General features: G+C 44.5%; 1 protein-coding gene across 1 annotated transcript; it reads right to left on the bottom strand.

Annotated features, from left to right (window-relative positions):
* Nucleotides 1-277: 277 nt before the first annotated feature.
* FZD1 (frizzled class receptor 1) lies at nt 278-6,949 on the bottom strand. Its single transcript, XM_003252401.4, has one exon. The coding sequence runs from the start codon at nt 4,126-4,128 to the stop codon at nt 2,179-2,181; it is 1,950 nt and encodes a 649-aa protein (XP_003252449.1). The 5' UTR covers nt 4,129-6,949; the 3' UTR covers nt 278-2,178.
* Between the last annotated feature and the right edge of the window lie 8,124 nt (nt 6,950-15,073).

Here is a 15,073-nt window from a genome sequence, read left to right as displayed (position 1 = left end):
TAGAGTTCTCTTTTAATCCTCTTTGAGTAAAGAAATAATTTGCAAACTTCTATTTTCTACTGTCATGAAAACAGATCTTTTCTTGGGACTTCACAAATGTCAATCACAACAATGCAAACAGAGTAATCCCTTGGAAAGACTGATCTGAGGGTTTAAGGGTAGACTTTTTTCATTGAATTCCTGAATTTTTACACTGTGGGATTGGCTATGAGACACCATAAAATGTAAAATAGTTCAGACAGCTCAAGCTCTATTATTTTCAGGCACAAAATCCATATAATTTTGTACAAAACTTTGAATTTTTTATTTGCGAAATTAAAAATATGGTATTATATATATATATAAACTTCTATTCCTCTATAAATATAGATGATTTTGTGATAGTGAACAGAATAAATGTATACCAAATTCAAAGACCAATATCATTTTAGCGTATGACAGACATAGATAAATTTAGGTCCTAAGTACCGGCATTTTGATAAATTCTTAAAGTCTAAAACAATATAATCAGGAGGATTGCTTTTCTCCTCTTCTTCACAGAGCACTAAAGTGAATATTTTTAAATGGCTTTGAAAGATTTACATTTGACACATTTCTGTAAATCCAAAAGAGGAGCACACAGGATTCAATGCAGTAGACCTGCACACATTTTCCCTTTAGCATGCATGCCCATATTTTGTTTATTTCAGGCGCTATCTCCCCGTCAATTATTCCACCTTCTTTACCTCCTGAAATCTCACCAGGTTATTATTGGTGGTGTGGATTGTTCCTCCCTCAGAATGTGTTGCTGAATAATAATCGTAATAAAATGTTAAAAGTGTACAACTTTTACATTTTAAGGTTTCTGATATATGTCTAGTTATTTGATTAAAAATAAGAAAATAGCACTTCATTTTGAGGAAGTCCATGACACTGAAATATCCTTCAAGTTTTCAATTTCTGTTTACGTTTTGCTGTCTTGTTAAGGAAAGCAAATATCAACTCTTTAACAAAGCTTTCCAGGTTACCTCAACATTTCCATTTTACAGACCGGTAAAATCTAAGCGCAGGCTGTCTCATTCTTAAAGGCAGGTTGCCAGGCATCCGTACGCAATTAGAATTAACATTTTATAACCCATATCTTCAGTCTCTTCCAACCCACACAAAGCTTCATGCTTCTTCCCAAATCTCAGTAACCACATCTTTCCATGACGCTGGCCAAACCCATACCAGGTTTTAGACACTAGAGAATGAAATGAGCTCACCCCTCAAAAATTAGACTTCAAAAAGTTTGGCATTGGTTATCTCACTCACCCTGTAACCAACTAAGGTGGGAGAAGGGAGTGTCTGGGCGTTGAAGGTGACCGTGGAGGGAGGCTGAGACTGCCAGTGCCCACACCCGTGGGCTCCCATGAAGTTGGAGGAAAGTTCTGGACAGTTAAAAATCCAACTTCAGGAAGTCGAAGGGACGGGCCTTCGCAATCCACCGCTGAGCAAGGGATGAATTGTAATGTATGGGGGCCCACCTCCAGATTTGGAAGCTTTGTGGAGTTCTGTACCTTGAGCCCCTACCTCAAGCCAGGAAAGAAAGGGAGGGGACAGAAGGAGGGGGAGGAGGAGGGGGCAGAAGGAGGAGGCGGGAACTGACCCTGGCAGCGCAGCCCTAGTCGCACCCCGCAGTGCTGAACTCGCCCTGGAGCTGGCGCCCAGCCGTCCGAGCACCCGCGGCAGGGAGAGGCGCGCGAGGACGACCAGGAGCGCTGTGCGGTTGCACTCCAGTTTTAGCTCCTTTGCAATACTCCGAAAAGGGCAAGAAGGAAAAGCCTCAAATGGTTAAACCGCCCTAAATAATTAAAAACTTTTGAAAAAGAAAAACGCGTGATCGGTCGTCATTTAAATACAAATATACTTACAAAAATCTTACACAGGCTATTTACAATCATAAAAGCGAACAGTCCCGGTACCAGAGTGTGAGGGCAAGAGATCTGTCCATCCTCCCTCTAGCAGTCGGGCCCTCGTGTCCTTTTGCCTCAGGGACGGAAGGTTTTGCAGGAGCTGAGTTGTTCAAAGGAGCCTGCGAAAGAGAGTTGTCTAGTGAGGAAGCCTCGAGATGTCAGGATTGGCACGAACTCCACGGGGCTGGCTTTGGAGGATGGCTGCGCCCCGGCCGAGGCCTGGGCATGGGCTGAGCCCCGGGTCTCAAACGGTAGTCTCCCCTTGTTTGCTGTTGGTGAGCCTCGTGTAGAACTTCCTCCAGGAGTTGAGGGTCTTGCCGGACCAGATCCAGAAGCCCGACGTGATGCCCACGATCAGCGTCATAAGGTACTTGATCATGAAGACCGTGAAGTCCGGGCTCATGGGCGGGTGCGGCGGGGCGCCTCCGCCCGCCTGGAGGTGAGGGCAGGGGATAGCGTAGCTCTTGCAGCTCTGGGCCACCCAGCTGCGTTCCCACTGGTCCCGGAAGGCCTGCTCGTAGAAGTAGCAGGCGATGACGATGGTGGCTGGCACAGTGTACAGCACGCTGAAGACGCCAATGCGCACCATGAGCTTCTCCAGCTTCTCGGTCTTGGTGCCATCGTGCTTCATGATGGTGCGGATGCGGAAGAGCGACACAAAACCGGCCAGCAAAAAGGACGTGCCGATAAACAGGTACACGAAGAGGGGCGCCAGCACGAAGCCACGCAGCGCGTCCACGTTGTTAAGCCCCACGAAGCACACTCCGCTCAGCACATCGCCGTCCACCTGGCCCAGCGCCAGGATGGTGATGGTCTTGATGGCCGGCACAGCCCAGGCGGCCAGGTGAAAATACTGTGAGTTGGCTTCGATGGCCTCGTGGCCCCACTTCATGCCAGCCGCCAGGAACCAGGTGAGCGACAGGATCACCCACCAGATGGAGCTGGCCATGCTGAAGAAGTAGAGCATCATGAAGAGGATGGTGCAGCCCTCTTTCTTGGTGCCCTGCGCCACAGTGCGTGCCCCGTCCTCGGCGAACTTGTCGTTACACACCACTCGGTCCTCCAGGAGGAAGCCGGCGATGTAGGCCACGGCCACGGCCGTGTAACAGCCGGACAAGAAGATGATGGGCCGCTCCGGGTAGCTGAAGCGCCGCATGTCCACCAGGTACGTAAGCACCGTGAAGAGCGTGGAGGCGCAGCACAGCACTGACCAAATGCCAATCCAGGTGCGCGAGAAGCGCAGCTCCTCGGGCCCGAAGTACATGAGCCCATACACCTTGGTCGGCTCACAGGGTGCGCCGCAGTCCTTCTCCCCCAGGAAGTGGTAGTTGAGGTAGGAGGGCACCTTGAGGGCGCGCGGGCAGGAGAACTTGCCTCGCTCCGACGCGCCGGCGCCCCCCGGGAAGCCGCCACGGTGCCCTCCGCCGCCGTGCTGAGGGTTGCTGGTCCAGAATTCTGGAAGCAGCGAGGGCGTCGGGGTGCCCTTGTCGGACGTGTTCTGGCCCACGCACAGCTCGCCGGCGCCGTGCACCGGGAACTTCTCGCACTTGAGCGTGTCTGGCCACTGGAAGCCGAACTTGTTCATGAGCGCCTCGCAGCCCTGGCGCGCGCGCTCGCACAGGGAGCGGCAGGGCGGCAGCGCCTGCTCTAGCACGGTGCACACGGGAGCGTACATGGAGCACAGGAAGAACTTGAGCTCAGCGGAACACTGCACTTTCACTAGAGGGTAGAACTGGTGCACCTCCAGGCCCGCGTCCTCCTGGTTCGTGTGGCCCAGCAGGTTGGGCATGATGGTCTGGTTGTACGCGATGTCCGTGCACAGCGGGATGGAGATGGGCTGGCAATAGCCGTGGTCCGGGATGGAGATGCCCCGCTCGCCGTTGTACTGCTGCCCGCTCTGTTGCTGCTGAGGCGGCGGCGGTGGCGGCGGTTGCTGCCCCGGCCCGGGCCCCTGGCCTGGCCCCTGGCCCGCCGCCTGGGCCCGTACCCCCAGCAGCAGCGGAGCCTCCAGCAGCCAAAGCAGCAGCAGCAGCCGGCGCGCCAACCGCCGGGGGTCAACTGGGGGGCGGCGGCGGCCACCGGCGTCCCCGCTGCCCTCCTCCGCCAGCCGGGCCGAGAGCGCCCCGGCACAAAGTTCCCAGCTCGCGCCACCGCCGGCGGCCCGGGACTTCTTAGGCGCCTCCTCCTCAGCCATACTTTCTCGGCTCCTCTCTTAGCGCCGCTCCGCTGGGGCTGCCAGGGGCACGACCGGCGGCGGCTCCCCCTCCGGCCAGGGAGACCTCTGCACCGGTGCCCTCCGTCGAGCCCAAGCCGCTTTCGGCCCGCTCCCCCGGCTCCTGCTCTGCGTACCGCAGCCGCCGCCGCCGCAGAAACTTGCGATTCATGAAGCGCGGGCGGCGGGGAGAACCCGGGTGGCTCGGGCGCGCCGAGGTCGTGTCCCGCCTTTCTGGCCCTCGGCTCGCTGGCTCCCGGCTGGCGGCGCCGTGCTAGTGGCCGCGGCCCCGTAGAGAGCGCAACTCTCCGCAGCCCAGCGGGCTCGGCTCCCCCCTGCGCCTCCGCCTCCTTCTCCGCCGCCGCCGCCTGACCATTTGTGTCAATCCCTCAACTCGCTCCGTCTCCTCTCCCTCGCGCGCCCTCGGACCGGTTTCCAGGCGCCCCGCAGTCTGTCTTTCACCAGGAGGGAGGAGCCTTGAAACCGACGCAGAACTGGAAGCTCAGGGACCGTCGCCCAATCGCGGCTCCGGCTTCCCGGCGCAAAGGGAGCCGGCCGCCTCCTAGCCAGAGCGAAAGCCAGCGGCAGGCGGGCGGGGTAGGAGGAGGCGGGAGGAGGAGGAAGTAGTGGTGGTGGCACTACTCAAGCACAAAGAGTAGGATTGCTCTGAAGCGGGACAGGCTTGGTTGCTTTTGCTTTTTCAGAAGAAAAAGGCGAGGATAAGTAGGAGAATGGTCCCATATGCTGCTGGAGATAATGAATAGGAGTCAGAGGACCGCGGGACTTCGCTTTTCTTTTCTTTTATCCATTATCATGTTTAAAAATGCTGCTCTTAACGCTGGTTACCAACAGCAAACCGGGTGCTGCTTCCAGAACAGATGCCTTTGACTTAAGGAGCGCACGGTTTCCTTTCAGTTTGTGTCTGTCGAGGTTTTGTTTAAAATATTACATTAATAAATCCTCCAGTTCGCAGGCTGGGCTTGGCGGGCTTTGGTCGCGCCATTTCCCCAGAGGAGACGTTCACGGGATCGCTGTCAAATGAAACAAAACACAAACTTTGATGGAATTTGGAAAGTAAAGCCAGATGCGCCTTCTGCTACTATCATTCTTCTTGGAGTCAAACTCCTTTTTTTCCGCCTCTTTAATCAAGTCAGAAACAGAAGCAAAATAAAACTATCCATTAAATTTTTGGAGAGAAAAACTTAAGAACCCGACGACCGAGGCGGTGGGGGCGCCTCTCTGGGATCGTCCTCGCCTCTCCAGACCGCAGAGGTGGCGCCGGCGGGAGCTGCACTCGCCGGCAGCCTGGGCCCTTGGGGAGCCTTTCTAAACCCTGGGGACGCCCACGGCTCTGATGGGAACTCCTAGGACCTGAGCCATTTAGGTTCCACAGGCTGGGCTGCAGAGCTGGAGACGCCAGTTTAATAAACAAAACAAACAAACAGTCTGAAAGCAAACAGCGAACTGCACATTCTCTTCCTAATTCCAAAACAACATAATCTGTCTCAACAGATGCACATAAATGTTGTTTTCCTTGTAAGATTATTTTAAATGATGGTTTGACTATGTGATTCAGTTTTATAAGTGCCATCGGACTATTAATTCTTCGATTTTTTTTTTTTTGCCTGTGACCTCAGCGTACTTTTCACCAATTAATTTCTATCATTCATTTACACATTCATTTGTTTAATAGATACCAACCACCCATTGTGCTATAAGCACTCTTAGGTCGTAGAGTATAAAATGAAGGAGACCTGTGCCAGCCTTAGATAAGGGCATAGTACAATGAGGCATAGAAATGCAAATCACTTGTTACAGTGTCCATCCCAAAGCCAAAAGGGCACATAGAAAGCAACCAGCTCAGATAAAATGGGGTTCTGACGGAGAGGTAGGTGCAAGGTGCAAAAGATTGAAGCTCAAATTCACTTGAATTGCTGAAGGGGGCCAGAGGGGTGAGTGTAGCTGAGGCACTTTGAGGGGAGGCAGGAGAAAAGGTTTTAATCCAGACTAAAACGTTTGGGCCAAATTATACAGAAAATAGAAAACTATTGAAGGTCACTTTCCTCACATAAGTAGGGAGTGATTTCAGGGTGACTGAAAGAGGGCACCTGAGGCAGGCTGTCATTAGGAAGCTTTAGACGAATGTGTAACATTCATCTACACATAAAGGTTACTACTTAGATGGGTGTTACTTGTACTACATGCTAACAAGTCTCTGAGAATTTCACTACCCAGCATGTTGGTGTCTATAAAGAAGGTGCAGTCATATCTTTACCTGCTAAAGCAAAATGACATCTATTTGTCTCAGATACATGTTATGATTTTTCAAATGTTTGTATAAGCAGTAAATTCATAAAATGCATATTTGCTTTAAAGTATTTATTCTGATTGCTAGCATTTTTTTTTAAAGCAACAGGTACTAAATGCATAATTATGTGGGCATGTGTATGTGTGTTGACTGTAATTTATGACACATTTTGATATTGAAAAGGAGGTTGGGAAGCACAGCTCTCTGAAGTCCTTTGAACCGTTCAATAAGTGTTCATTTTCACTCTAGCATCCTGGCCCCCAGGCTCCCAGGGACACTTTTTCTCTAGCCTTTCCATTCTGATGCTCATTCCTCTGCTGATAGTATCCCATGTTTAGGAACTTTATCAAGCCGTCTCTCTCCTATCACTCCTATCTTGGAAAGATTTAACCTGTCTTGTGTTCTATTCTCTCAAGTCATTCGAGCTGACTAGGCTGAGTGAAAAGTGAAGTTATTCTGACGTGTTAATTACCAAGAAGCATCACATGTGTTAAGCATCCATCCATCCCTACTATCACTCCAAATCCTTCTTCTCCCCTAAGGGGTTGGGGCACAGAGATATGACAGAACACTCAGTTCTGTTTCTCAGAGTAGAAGACACTCTCTTGCTTCAGAAGTTGTTCTACTGAAATTCTTGAACTTGTTTTATGTTTCACTTGACAGTGAAGTTTACTATGAGGAGGCTTAGAAGTACAGCTACAGTTAAAAAGAGAGAGAGAGAAAAAAAATGTCATTCTTACCAGATTATGAAACTGGAAGCAACTAAAGATGTCATCTAGAAATGAGTTAATTTTCTGCAATCTACAATTAAGAATATTGGACCCAGAAATATTAAGGGATGTGCCTCATGTTAAATGGCTCTATTTGGCTTGAATTTCATTAGAAGCTTATTTTAATCCTTCTGTGTTATTTTAAGTAGCTATAGTTCTTTTTATCTTTTTTTAAAAGTTAGTTTTCTATGGAAGTTCTCCCTCAATAGAATGTGTAAATAAAAGACCTTATAACATTTTTAAAAAATCATTTTCTGAGAGTTGTCTTCCAAAGTTAAAAAAAAAACAACAAACTTGATTTTCATTTATTATACAAATAAAATAATTAATTTATCAAAACTATGTAATACAGAGGAAGGTACTAAAATCAGAAACAATTCCGAGTTTTAGTCAGTAATAACCAGGGTCATGAAAGGAGGTCTTTTGGGGGAGGTAATGAAGGCAATGGGTAACAAAATATTAGAAGAGAAATATGAGCAGTGTATTTTAACAGAGTATAAAATGTAATATTTTCTCAAGATGTGGAAAAGTTTGAGATCCACAGATAAAAATTACTAAGTAAGTATGAACTATTATGAACTTGGTAATAAAAATATTTCAGTTAAGTCAAAACTATAAACATAACCCAATTCTTCCTTGATACTGCTTTGTCAAGCATCAGACTCAGTCAAGTTTTCTTATATCAAAGATCTTGTTTTATCAGGCCTTTCCCAAATCTTCTGAAGTTTCTCCAGACTGCTTATGTCAGGTTGAATGTGGATAATTAGCAGGGATGGAGATCCAGTTCCAATTACATATAGTTGAGTGTACACAGACACACAGGCAGTTAGGTGAACGCTCCATGTGCAACCTGAAGGATCTTAAGCTTTTAGGTAAGTTGCTTTTTTGCTGGCTTGTGAGTGGCAGACTTGAATTGTCTTTGTTGAAGAATAGAGATTAACACAGGTTAAGACTATATTTTTGAACACCTACTGTGTATACTTGGTGTTATTCTGCACAATGTATCCATACGTTGTGTTGCTTAAACTTTGAGGAAGGTACTAATTATCTTATCCCTTTTTTTTTCTTTCTCTTTTTTTTTAGAGACAGGGTCCCATTCTGTCTCCCAAGCTGGCATGATCATAGGATCATAGTTCGCTGCAGCCTCAAACTCCTGGGCTTGAGCAGTCCTCCCACTTTAGCTTCACTAGTAGCTGGGACTACAGGTATGCACCATCATGCCCATCTAATTTTTTAATTTTTTGTGGAGACAGGGTTTTGCTGTGTTGCCCAGGCTGGTCTCAAACTCCTGGGCTCAGGCTGTCCTCCCACTCAGCCTCCCTATGTTATCTCCTTTTGATAGATGAAGAATTGAAGGCTCAAAACAATTAAGTAATTTGTACAAGATCCCATAGCCAGTAAGTGCCAGAGTGGGGCTTGTGTCTGACCAAGGTCCATGGACTTCCAGTTAGTAAGACTATGTGATCATGCCCACTGAAAAAATTATAGAAGAAAATGTGGTTTCTAGGAGCACATCAGATGATGGCTCAGCATTTAACATAGTTTTCTATACTAGGATATATATGCTAGGGGCTTAAATGCTGGGATTCACTAATGAGTTAGACCAGCATTTTCCAAACTGTGTTCTGTGAAATACAATATCTTCTCCAAAGGCATTCTGTGAAATAAATTTGTTCAAATAAGTTTGGAAAAAGGCCATATTCTATGTCCTTATTGGAGATTCACATTAGCCTAATATAATCTCTGAGACTTGCTGAGCTTAAGAACCCTTTTAAACTTTTTTCTTATTTAGTATTTCCCACATTTGGAATATACATATACATATACACACTTGGAATACACACATGTGTATGCATACACACATACATAGACACACATATATATTACACTGCATCGATATTTTGCTTGACATTAATGCTCTGTGAGATTCAACTTGAAAAATGCTGAATTAGACCTACTATATTTTGAATTTTTATTTTGTGAGGTTGGACTCTCACCCCTGTATTACTTTTGAATGTCAGTTGTAGAAAGTGAGAACTTGGCCTGCTATGCTTTGAGTTCCTGACTCTTCTTGAATTCGTAGTGAAGGGAAGTTGATTGCTTAGGGAGCTGATGGTGGTAGAGAAAACTCAGACCATACTATTCCCTTCTTTCTGGGTGGCACCACGTAGGAGTCTATTATATTGTCTTTGTAGAGACACATTAGGTATAACTCTACTAAAGCTTTCAGCATAGTTCTCTATTTCATTTCTTCTTGAATTTCCAACCCAGAAATTACTACATAAGCTATTTCTTTTTTTTTTTTGAGACGGAGTCTTGCTCTGTCACCCAGGCTGGAGTGCGGTGGCGCGATCTCGGCTCACTGCTAGCTCCGCCTCCCGGGTTCACACCATTCTCCTGCCTCAGCCTCTCCAAGTAGCTGGGACTACAGGCGCCCGCCACCACGCCCGGCTAATTTTTTGTATTTTTTAGTAGAGACGGGGTTTCACCGTGGTCTCGATCTCCTGACCTCGTGATCCGCCCGCCTCGGCCTCCCAAAGTGCTGGGATTACAAGCGTGAGCCACCATGCCCGGCCCTACATAAGCTATTTCTTATCTTCCATAATATCTGTATTCTTCTGCAACAATTCTAAAAATGAATGTCTTTTCTTTCTTTGTTTTTTCTTTCTTTCTCATACAAATCTGCTCTTGACATTGGTAAAATAGTTATTGAATTCACTCACACACAGAGGCTCAATTTGTAGACTCTCCTTAAAATATATATATATATATATATGTATATATATATATATATATATATATATATATATTTATCTATCTTTCCCTAAAACCACTTATCAAAAGAGATTTTCAGTGTGATTACCTTGACTTTTAGCTTATAGAGTACTTACAGCTGATTGATATTAAGATCCTGATTGATATTAAGATCCTGAACTAACTTACTATTTGAGAGTCAGCCATAATTTGTTATAATTTACATTTTAAACATGGCAAGACTCAAAGATTTAATATAAAGGGGTGGCTCAGTAGTTCTAAATATGAATCATGGATTACTTGTACACAAATCTCACAAAACACATTTTTTATTTAAAAAAAAGATAAGAAGTATGAAAGGGGAAAAAATCACCATCACTGAATTTTCATCAAGGTAGGATAATTAACCAAAATTTTCTTGTAATTAAAAGATTAAACTATAATAGATTTTGCTAAATACATTACTTAAACATCAGTTTCACAAAAAAAAAAGTGCATATAAAGAGTACCTCATGGCTCTGCTTTAATTAGTTCTGTTGTCATTGTCATTGTGCAATTGGAAATGGTGTATACTATCTGAGAAAACTTTTGTAGAACATACAGGCATTTGTATTAGATTTAGAATGTAGTCCTTCTTTGAGGCCCTGGGAAAGAAATATAGATGAGTCCTTGTAAATTAAAACCTTATGCCTCATGTGCTTAAAGAGGCCTCTCTGGTTGGCTAAGATGTGGGGTGCTGAGTTTGCAATCATTTTGGTGCAGAAATTTTAGGAGAATAAGTAAAACTTGTGCTTCTGTAAGTCAACATTTTTGTTCTCCCTTCTAGATGATTTGTTTGTGTATGAGGGAAATAATGTTATGCATCTGTTAAAATTATAGTCTGATCAAATTGTTTTCTTCTTTTTTGTTTCTTGCTTTAACCTGAAATCTCCTGGCCGAAGGTAACAAGGAAGTCAATTTATGGTTTCTAAAGTGTAGGTACAAATATTTCTTAAAATAACATCTTTGGGGTAGGGGGCTGGCAAGATGACCAAACAGGAACAGCTCTGCTCTGCAGCTCCCAGCGAGATCAACACAGAAGGTGGGTAATTTCTGCATTTCCAACTCAGGTACCTGGCTCATCTCATTGGGACTGGTTAGACAGGGGATGCAGACCACAGAGGGCGAGCCAAAGCAGGGTGGGGCATTGCCTCACCCGGGAAGCACAAGGGATCAGGGAACTCCCTCCCCCAGCCAAGGGAAGCCGTGAGGGACTGTGCCATGAGGAACAGTGCACTCCGGCCCAGATATTGCACTTTTCTTACAGTCTTCACAACCCACATACCAGGAGATTCCCTTGGGTGCCTACTCCACCAGGGGCCTGGGATTCAAGCACAAAACTGGGTGGCTGTTTGGGCAGACGCTGAGCTAGCTGCAGAAGTTTTTTTTCACACTCCAGTGGCACCTAGAATGCCAACAAGACAGAACCGTTCACTCCCCTGGAAAGGGGGCTGAAGTCAGGAAGCCAAGTAGTCTAGCTCCGTGGATTTCACCCCCTTGGAGCCCGGCAAGCTAAGATCCACTGGCTTCAAATTCTCGCTGCCAGCACAGCAGTTTGAAGTTGACCTGGGATGCTTGAGCTTGGGAGGGGGGCGGGGTGTCAGCCATTACTGAGGCTTGAGTAGGCAGTTTTTCCCTCACAGTGTAAACAAAGCTGCCTGGAAGTTCAAACTTGGTGGAGCCCAACAAACTCCTCCGAGCTAAAGGAGCATGTTCTAACCCAATGCAAGGAAGTTAAGAACCTTGAAAAAAGGTTAGATGAATTGCTAACTAGAATAACCAGTTTAGAGAAGAACATAAATGACGTGATGGAGCTGAAAAACACAGCATAAGAACTTCATGAAGCATACACAAGTATCAATAGCCGAATCGATCAAGAAGAAGAAAGTATAACAGAGATTGAAGATCAACCCAATGAAATAAGTGAGAAGACAAGATTAGAGGAAAAAGAGTGAAAAGAAATGGACAAAGCCTCCAAGAAATATAGAACTACATGAAAAGACCAAATCTATGTTTGACTGGTGTACCTGAAAGTGATGGGGAGAATGGAACCAAGTTGGAAAACAATCTTCAAGATATAATCCAGAAGAAATTCACCAACCTAGCAAGGCAGGCCAACATTCAAACTCAGGAAATACAGAGAACACCACAAAGATATTCCTTGAGAAGAGCAATCCCAAGACACATAATCATCAGATTCACCAAGGTTGAAATGAAGGAAAAAATGTTAAGGCAGCCAGAGAGAAAGGTCGGGTTACCCACAAAGGGAAGCCCATCAGACTAACAGTGGATCTCTTGGCAGAAACCTTTCAACCCAGAATTTCATATCCAGCCAAACTAAGCTTCATAAGTGAAGGAGAAATAAAATTATTTACAGAGAAGCAAATGCTGAGAGACTTTGTCACCACCAGGCCTGCCTTACAAGAGCTCCTGAAGGAAGCACTAAACATGGAAAGGAACAACGGGTACCAGCCACTGTAAAAACATACCAAATTGTAAAGACCTTCAACATTATGAAGAAACTGCATCAACTAACGGGAAAAATAAACAGCTAACATAATGACAGGATCAAATTCACACATAGCAATATTAACCTTAAATGTAAATGGGCTAAATGCTCCAACTAAAAGACACAGACTGGCAAATTGGATAGAGTCAAGACCCACGAGTGTGCTGTTTTCAGGAGACCCATCTCACATGCAAAGACACATATAGGCTCAAAATAAAGGGATGGAAGAATATTTACCAAGCAAATGGAAAGGAAAAAAATAGCAAGAGTTGCAAGCCTAGTCTCTGATAAAACAGACTTTAAACCAACAAAGATCAAAAAAGACAAAGAAGAGCATTACATAATGGTAAAGGGATCAATGCAACAAGAAGTGCTAACTGTCCTAAATATATATGCACCCAATACCAGAGCATCCAGATTCATAAAGAAAGTTCTTAGAGACCTACAAAGAGATTTAGACTCCCACATAATAATAGTGGGAGACTTTAACACCCCACTGTCAATATTAGATTAATGAGACAGAAAATTAGCAAGGATATTCAGGACATGAACTCAGCTCTGGACCAAATGGATCTAATAGACATTTACAGAACTCTCCACCCCAAATCAATGGAATATACATTCTTCTCAGCACCACATCACACTTACTCTAAAATTGACCACATAACTGGAAGTAACACACTCCTCAGCAAATGCAAAATAATGGAAATCATAACAAACAGTCTCTCAGACCACAGTGCAATCAAATTAGAACTCAGGATGAAGAAATTCACTCAAAACCACACAACTACATAAAAACTGAACAACCTGCTCCTGAATGACTGCTGGGTAAATAACAAAATTAAGGCAGAAATAAGTAAGTTCTTTGAAACCAATGAGAACAAAGACACAATGTACCAGAATCTCTGGGACACAGCTAAAGCAATGTTTAGAAGGAAATTCATAGCATTAAATGCCCACAGGAGAAAGCAGGAAAGATCTAAAACTGCCACCCTAACATCACAATTTAAAGAACTAGAGAAGCAAGAGCAAACACATTCAAAAGCTAGCAGAAGACAAGAAATAACTAAAATCAGAGCAGTACTGAAGGAGATAGAGACACAAAAAACCCTTCAAAAAATCAATGAATCCAGGAGCTGGTTTTTTGAAAAGATTAACAAAATGATAGACCACTAGCCAGACAAATAAGAAAGAGAGAAGAATCAAACAGAGACAATAAAAACTGATAAAGGAGATATCACCACTGGCCCCAGAGAAACACAAACTACCTTTAGAGAATACTATAAACACCTCTACACAAATAATCTAGAAAATCTAGAAGAAATGGATAAATTCCTGGACACATACACCCTCCCAAGACTAAATCAGGAAGTAGTTGAATCCCTGAATAGGCCAGTAAGAAGTTTTGAAGCTGAGGCAGTAATTAATAGCCTACCAACCAAAAAAAGCCCAGGACCAGACAGATTCACAGCCGAATTCTACCAGAGGTACAAAGAGGAGCTGGTACCATTCCTTCTGAAAATATTCCAAACAATAGAAAAAGAGGGAATCCTCCCTAACTCATTTTATGAGGCCAGCATCATCCTGATACCAAAACCTAGCAGAGACACAACAAAAAAAAAATTTCAGGCCAATATTCCTGATAAACATCAACACGAACATCCTCAATAAAATATTGGCAAAGCAAACTTAGTAGCACATCAAAAAGGTTACCCACCATGATCAAGTCGGCTTTATCCCCGGGATGCAAGGCTGGTTCAACATATGCAAATCAATAAACATAATCCATCACACAAACAGAACCAATGACAAAAAACACACGATTATCTCATTAGATGCAGAAAAGGCCTTCGGTAAAATTCAACACCCCTTCATGCTAAAAACCTCAATAAACCAGGTATCGATAGAACATATCTCAAAATAATAAGAGCTATTTATGACAAACCCACAGCCAATATCATACTGAATGGGCAAAAGCTGGAAGCATTCCCTTTGAAAACCAGCGCAAGACAAGGATGCCCTCTCTCACCACTCCTATTCAACATAGTATTGGAAGTTCTGGCCAGGGAAATCAGGCAAGAGAAAGAAATAAAGGGTAATTAAATAGGAAGACAGGAAGTCAAATTGTCTCTGTTTGCAGATGACATGATTGTATATTTAGAAAACCCCATTGACTCAGCCCGAAATCTCCTTAAGCTAATAAGCAACTTCAGCAAAGTCTCAAGATACAAAATCAATATGCAAAAATCACAAGCATTCCTATACACCAATAATAGACAAACAGAGAGCCAAATCATGAGAGAACTCCCATTCATAATTGCTAAAAGAGAGTAAAATATCTAGGAATACAACTTACAAGGGATGTAAAGGACCTCTTCAAGGAGAACTACAAGCCACTGCTCAAGGAAATAAGAGAGGATACAAACAAATGGAAAAACATTCCATGCTCATGGATAGAAGAATCAATATAGTGAAAATGGCTATACTGCCCAAAGTAGTTTATAGATTCAATACTATCCCCATCAAGTTACCATTGACTTTCTTCAT

Source organism: Nomascus leucogenys, chromosome 11 (genome assembly GCF_006542625.1).
Source record: "Nomascus leucogenys isolate Asia chromosome 11, Asia_NLE_v1, whole genome shotgun sequence".
Classification (NCBI taxonomy): Eukaryota; Metazoa; Chordata; class Mammalia; order Primates; family Hylobatidae; genus Nomascus; species Nomascus leucogenys.
The sequence above is the reverse complement of the archived record's forward strand: the minus strand, read 5'-3'. Positions and strand labels throughout refer to the sequence as shown.

Bases quoted from the DNA above. Each gene is read 5' to 3' on its own strand.
- FZD1 (XM_003252401.4), bottom strand. From the start codon at position 4,128: ATGGCTGAGGAGGAGGCGCCTAAGAAGTCCCGGGCCGCCGGCGGTGGC.